Source organism: Populus alba, chromosome 6, assembly GCF_005239225.2.
Source record: "Populus alba chromosome 6, ASM523922v2, whole genome shotgun sequence".
In the NCBI taxonomy this organism is placed as follows: Eukaryota; Viridiplantae; Streptophyta; class Magnoliopsida; order Malpighiales; family Salicaceae; genus Populus; species Populus alba.
The window spans coordinates 6,063,569-6,070,568 of NC_133289.1; the positions used below are offsets into that span (position 1 = coordinate 6,063,569).

At 33.9% G+C, this 7,000-nt stretch overlaps 1 protein-coding gene across 2 annotated transcripts; it reads left to right on the top strand.

Moving 5' to 3' along the window:
- The first annotated feature begins 3,394 nt into the window (after positions 1-3,394).
- LOC118033642 (choline monooxygenase, chloroplastic) lies at positions 3,395-6,692 on the top strand. 2 transcript variants are annotated; one of them, XM_035038698.2, is made up of 10 exons: positions 3,395-3,825; positions 3,927-3,972; positions 4,440-4,575; positions 4,777-4,851; positions 4,953-5,162; positions 5,363-5,458; positions 5,643-5,764; positions 5,844-5,937; positions 6,289-6,339; positions 6,418-6,692. In XM_035038698.2, the coding sequence occupies exons 1-10, from the start codon at positions 3,519-3,521 to the stop codon at positions 6,553-6,555; spliced, it is 1,275 nt and encodes a 424-aa protein (XP_034894589.1). In that variant the 5' UTR covers positions 3,395-3,518; the 3' UTR covers positions 6,556-6,692. The 2 variants fall into 2 exon arrangements, with proteins under 2 accessions (XP_034894589.1, XP_073265916.1); XM_073409815.1 differs by having other exon boundaries at positions 4,777-4,845.
- The last annotated feature ends 308 nt before the right edge of the window (positions 6,693-7,000 follow it).

The window sequence follows — 7,000 nt, forward strand, 5'->3', positions numbered from 1 at the left end:
TATACATTTACAGTTGTCTTCGCGTAGATCGATGATGATTAATATATCATGTATTTTCTTAATTAAGAATTTGTATAATTGGTACGTAAAAATTAATCACGATGTAAATATGGATGGTGTGTAGTGAAGAACGGAGAATATATTTTTAGGTTTTTGAGCGCACGCGGTGATTGGCCAGCAAACTATTTAATTATATTAAAAAAATTAGATGCAAGCATTAGTTTTAAAATAGATAAATATTTATTTGAGATTGTAATAATTTTATAAAATAAAAATAAGTTATGATATTTATTTCTCATCCAATTTAATATTAAAATAGGGTGAAATAGAAAAATCAAATTACAAAAAAATATATATATCTAGTAACTTGGATCATCATAATCTCTATTAGAATTAATAACTTATTTTTTAGAATTATTGTTTATTTAACTATACGATAATGATAATAAAAATAAAAGATTGTAGAATTGAGCATCAACCCAATATTGAGGCTTCTTTTTAACACTATAATAAACTCATAGAAAAAAAAAAATAGATTATAAAATTTAATTTTTAGTTAGCAATGAAATTGAAAATAATAATAATAAATAAGTTAAACCCGCGAACATTTTCATGGTCTTTTTAATATTTAATAATATATTTTTTTTCAAAACTAATTTTCCGTAACTATATAATAAAAATTAGATTATTATAAAATCAAGTTAAATTCAAAAGTAAAACAAAAAAAAAAACCCTACCAAACTCATGAATCCTTGCAACCTCTTCAACATGACCTAAATGGTTCAGATAAAGTGTTACTGTTTTGTGGTCTTTTCTAATTTTATATGTTTTATTATTCATTTCAAGTTTATGGTTACTGTTTTGAATTATTTGTCACAAATAATATGATAAAAAACTAGTAAAAAATAACTCCCCCCCCCCCCTCATTTATTAACTTAACTTCTATGTCTCTTTCACGCGAACACATTTGCTTCTTCTTCTTCTTCTCATTTACAACTCATTCTTTTCTTTTTATCTCTCACTTAAGCACATTTCCTGTTCTTCACCTTTCTCACTCTCGCTCTTTTCTTCTTCTTCATTTCTTATTCTAGCTCAACCCATTTCCACTTCAACTAGCAAACTCGTTAATCGTGGCAACCCCAAAACATGACCTAAATGATTCAGATAAAAAGAAGGTTCAAAAACACCTCAATGAGTCTCCTTGACGAATTAAACTTGTTAACACCAAGATCTAGGTTTTTTTTTTTTTGGTTATGGACATATAGCCAAACCAACAAATTTCTTTTTTCTTTGTTATTTTCAAGCAACTTATTTTTTTCTTTTCTTAAATTCAAGAAACGGTAATATCAAGAAAATAATTTTTTAAATCAAAATTAAAATTAAAAAAACCATAACTAACGTGAAGAAAGAAAAAGGAAATTAAGTGAACCAAACATAATTTTTTCGAGCAAATATTAGAATATTGTGCATGAGATTAATTTCTTCTTATTTTACACTCAGCTGGCTCTATTTTGTTAAACTTGTTTTTTCTCTAAAAAAGTATAACAAATTGCCCAGTAATTTGGTCCTAGAATGCTACAATTGAAAAAAATAATGTGAGGATAAAAATGGAAAAAAAGTGTTACTGTTTTGTGGTCCTTTCTATTTTTTATTATTCATTTCAAGTTTATGGTTACTGTTTGAATGATTTGTCACAAATAATATGATAAAAAATAGTCATAAATAATTTTTTTTTCCCTTTCATTTATTATCTTAACTTCTATGGCTCTTTCACGCTAACACATTTGCTTCTTCTTCTTCTTCTTCTTCTTCTCATTTACAACTCATTCTTTTCTTTTTATCTCTCGCTTAAGCACATTTCCTGTTCTTCACCTTTCTCACTCTCGCTCTTTTTTTCTTCTTCATTTCTTATTCTTGCTCAATCCGTTTCCACTTCAACTTATTAATTATCTTTTCCTTCATTTATTTTTAATTTATTCCTCCCGTCCAGAGCTTATATCGCTACATGTTCTAGCAAGTTTTCCGCTTTTAATATCTTCTTATTGAATCTTTTTAGATAGGCCCTAATGCTATATCTTTTTAACTTGGCGATGGAAAAAGCTTTGTGGAGCTCTTTTTCACGGCTATACCAGTGCTAAAGTGAGCAATTATCTTATGGTATAAGTCAATGAAAGCAAGTATATAAAGTTTGGTTTTAAATCGTGGTACCAAGCTCGAGCATGCCCATTAAAAGTGGTAGGGATTTCAATGGAGAATGGAGTCGTTGGTAAAGGCTATGGCCTATGGCCTTGCCTTTTGATTTATAAGGATCTTGTTTTGATGTTCCTCGTAGGTATCTACTTTTTCCACTTTATTTTGTCTAGTCTCTTCTAGAAAATAGAAGTGCATGTGCACAAGAGATGCAAATTGTTGAAAAGATAGTGATAGATGGACAGGGAGAGCCTAAGTTGTTACGGGGTAGCCAAAACATCTTTTATGAGTGCTTATTTGTTGAAGGTCGATCGGAGTTGATGAAGATGGTGAAAGGTCCATAACTCTTCTACCTGGTGTTTCCATGTTATTAGTCGTGAAAAGATCTCAAAATCAAGTGCTTATAAGGGGTGAACAAAGCTTTTGTTTAGTTTTCCACGTATGACACCAATGATAAAGTTAGTGAAAAACTTTAATGAATCTATGATAAATGTTCCGACAGTATTGTTTGTTCAATTGAAGTCTTGTAAAAACTTATTCCATAACTTACCTTTTTCAAGGCGATTAGGAGAGACAATGCTACTTGTAACTCATCTTGTAAGAGGGACTACACAGATAAAAATATTTTTACCTTGTAAAATAAGAGAGTGAACTTCAATGGTTGTAGAAAACAATGCATGATTGGTCGTGTTATTATCCAATAAAGAGTATACGTTTGAAAAATATATTTATTAAATTGTGTTGTAATTTTATAAAATTTATTATTATTATTATTACTGCTTTGAAATTTTACTTAAGGAAATGGGAGTTAATAAATTAACCTTCTAGCCAGGGGCTGGGCTCATGGTTGGGTGAGTCAATAGTTTTTTTTTTTTTTTTTTCAAAGGAGTCTCATTTATTTAAAAATAAAATTATTAAAAAATTGATGAGGTTTCATTAAATTTTAACCAAATCCTCTAGATTATGGGTTGACCTATACAGTCAACTAAGTTTTTTTGGGATCAATGGAATAGCCTGTCAAAAAAAGCTCAGTGTCACTAGATGGACTCAGGTCTAATAGCCGTGCTTCAAAGAAGATAGAAAATGAGCTTTCCTTGTTAGAGGCTGACCAATTTGGTCCTCTTTCCTAAAAGAAACTTTTAGTTTGATCCTTAAATACAAAATTGAGTTTTTTATTATTATTATTATTTTGGTCTCAGTAAGAGATGTGACTGCGTCTATGCCTTTTGTCCCTGAATATAACCACTGCAGTATTCCTGGATTCGTCCTGCTTATAACCATTTTATTTCTTAGGAACATCCGGCGGTCAAGTCAGTGTCTCCTTGGCGATGACCATCATCACTGCAACTACAATGGCAGTACTGCTCAAACCCATGATCACTGCTCACCGCCTTCTCCTCTTCCAAACCCAAAAACACACTTCAATTATTGCAAAACAACAAAAACAACATGGGTCTCTTCTTGTTGCCAGCTCTGTCCATCAGAGTGATAACTACTGTAAAAATCTGGTCGATGAATTTGACCCAAATATTCCTATAGAGAAAGCCTTGACCCCACCTAGCTCATGGTACACCGACCCTTCTTTTTTTGATTTTGAACTCCATCGTGTCTTCTATAAAGGCTGGCAGGCTGTTGGTTAGTTCTTTACTTTCTTGTTTTTCTCTTCTTCTCGAGTATAATTAAATTGGTTTCATGAATTATAGCCAACTTTCATCATCAATTTCTTGAATTTTCAGGATATACTGAACAGATAAAGAATCCTCATGATTTTTTCACTGGAAGGTATCGTTTATTTATGTGTTAAATGCCCATATGTTGAAAAGTGTATCTTTTGTCTGTCTGTTTGTTTGTTCTTGAATTTCTTGTTAAGTTCATGAAACAACAAGGAAAAAATGCTTGAATATGGATTCTTTTTTCTATTTTATATCATTATATGGTCTATACGGCCTTGAGCTGCACGACATGGGATATCCCTCCTCTTTTCTAAGCCCCCCGCATCCTGGATGCTAGCAGGATTTGATACCAGTTGTCTTCTTCCACCGGCGATTAGCTTACCGGTTAATAAAACTTGGCACCAATGGATTCTTGCATGTGTAACCAATTCATTTGATTCTTATAAAAATCAACGGAAATCATTGAATGCGGATTTTGTTTTGATGTGCATTTCAATTTCCAATCAATATTTCTTTCGTCCACCCCTTTATTCATTGTTTCTGAGAATGAAATGGAGGGTCAATTATATATGGCAGATTGGGGAATGTAGAGTTTCTGGTGTGTCGAGATGATGATGGCAAGATTCATGCTTTTCACAATGTGTGTCGCCATCATGCCTCTCTTGTTGCATCTGGAAATGGGCAAAAGTCTTGTTTTGTATGCCCTTATCATGTGAGTTCACTTTTGAATTTCTTTGGTTTTGACCACAAAACACATACAAGTGTACTAGCTCACCTGCAAAATTCTAACTTTCATTGCATCTTGGAGTAGTTTCGTTTTGATCGACCATTTAGTTTATCAAGTGTGTTAAGTTCATAGCCAGTGGAAATTTTTTCAACTTTAACATATATATACATCTAATTTTTCTTACAGGGGTGGACATATGGGTTGGATGGAGCACTTCTTAAAGCAACCAGGATAACCGGGATCCAAAATTTTGATGTAAATGTATGCTGAAACATAAGGTCACAGTCCTATTTTCAATTCATGTAAGACATTTTCTGGTTTTATTGATAAATTTTGTTGATTTATCTGATCATGGAACATAGGAGTTTGGGCTTAAACCACTAAATGTTGCAACTTGGGGGCCATTTGTTCTTATCAATTTGGACAAGGAGATTTTACCTCAGCAAGAAGCTGACAATACAGTGGGGAGTGAATGGCTTGGTAGCTGTTCAGAATTTCTTGGTGCAAATGGAGTTGATTCTTCTCTAAGCTATCTTTGCAGGCGTGTATACGATATTGAATGTAACTGGAAGGTAATTGTCCTTAACTTGCTATTTTGTCTTGAATTATCTCAAGATCCTTTCATTTTATTCTGCTACATTTATTAATTGTTGTCGGAATGGATTTGATGTCTTCATCTCTATTAGAACCAAGCCTTGTAGAAATCAGTGGCCATCACTATTGCTATCTTGATTTCATAGACTGCTGATGATCTTTTGTTTCTTCTTTTTAGGTGTTCTGTGATAATTACTTAGATGGTGGTTACCATGTACCATATGCTCATAAAGGCCTTGCATCTGGTCTTAAGCTTAATTCTTACTCCACCAAGGTATGTTTCTCTCATCTTCTTCTCCACATATCCTTCTGGGCTATTTGTGTTCTGTATCATATTTCTCGTACCAGTCTACAAGATTACTTCAAAATTCAAATGTATTTTTTTTCCTGATATATATATATATATATCATTCGTATTATGATTGTTGTCTTACATAAATGGTTGCTCTTTGAGATAGACATATGAAAAGGTTAGCATCCAAAGTTGTGATGGTGGCTCGACAGAAAGTGAAGATGATATTGATCGACTTGGGTCAAAAGCCTTGTATGCTTTCATCTACCCTAATTTTATGATTAACAGGTACCCTCTTGGCGACTGTGTGTTAATTCCTTTGTGATGTCAGTTCTCTGGTAACTTGATTGTCTTATGGATCTCGTAGGTATGGACCATGGATGGACACTAATCTGGTACTCCCGCTAGGACCCAGGAAATGCCAGGTGATATTTGACTACTTTATTGAAGCCCATCTCAAGGTACTTTCTAGGCATGCCTGCTTGTGTATTGCGAGGATACATGATGATAAATATTGTGTTTTCATTTAGCAGTACATAGAGAGACGAAGGGTGTTTTTTCCTTTTCTATTTTCTAAATCAAAAACAAAAATCAAAGAAGGCATGATTTTGTTCATCGGTAGTATTTTACTTGGTGGTTCTTGAAGGGGTTTTAGAGATGGACTCGTGAACCTGACAAATTACAGGGGTGATGAGCTCCATATGCTATACCTATCATGTATGCGTAGATTGTAAATAATTTATCTGCTTCTTAGTGCAATTCTGGTAACGGTGAAAATGTTCAATTGAGGATTTTAAACATTGTGGTGTCAGGACGACAAAGATTTCATAGAAAGAAGTCTAGTTGATAGTGAGAGAGTGCAGGTATGTCATCCACTCTCCATTACCGTAAAAGATTATGGCCAGTTTGGAGTTTATTCTAAGATTAATATAAATACGCAGATAGAAGATATCGTGCTGTGTGAAGGAGTTCAGAGAGGCCTTGAAACACCAGCATACTGTAGCGGCAGATACGCTCCCACGGTTGAGAATGCCATGCACCATTTCCACCAATTGCTTCACCATGTACTCAAAGAATGATTCCTTGTTATTATCTACTGCATGCAAATCCGGACCCAAATGATTTCTTGTCTCTTGCATTTTCGGTTGTTTGGTGTGCCTTTTAAAACTGTGATTTAAAGCGTTAAGGAAAGGGGTGCCTACATCATTAGGAACAAGGCAATGGCCTGTCTTCCATTTCGTTTCTCTGTATGTATTCATTCAGCTTCCAACATCGACCCCCCGGTTACCGGGGCATCTGCACTGTCAAAAACACGAGCGGCGTTTTATCTCACATCAGCGGTGTAAGACCAAGCCGGCGTACGGAAAAAAGACTGCCAGCCACACGAATTCGCCATCTATTATGTATTACGAATTGCAATTTAGAACCGCAACGGTGCAGAGACTATTTCGAAATTATATGCGAACTTCCACTTCAAATTAGGGATTTCCCAATCTGCTGAAGTAGGTGTTTGGTTTTGTGGTT

Excerpts from the sequence above, each read along its gene's own strand:
- LOC118033642 (XM_035038698.2), top strand. The coding sequence starts at position 3,519 with ATGACCATCATCACTGCAACTACAATGGCAGTACTGCTCAAACCCATG. Across the intron at positions 5,459-5,642 it reads TTAATTCTTACTCCACCAAG|ACATATGAAAAGGTTAGCAT; the intron begins GTATGTTTCTCT and ends TCTTTGAGATAG. Across the intron at positions 5,938-6,288 it reads TTATTGAAGCCCATCTCAAG|GACGACAAAGATTTCATAGA; the intron begins GTACTTTCTAGG and ends TTGTGGTGTCAG.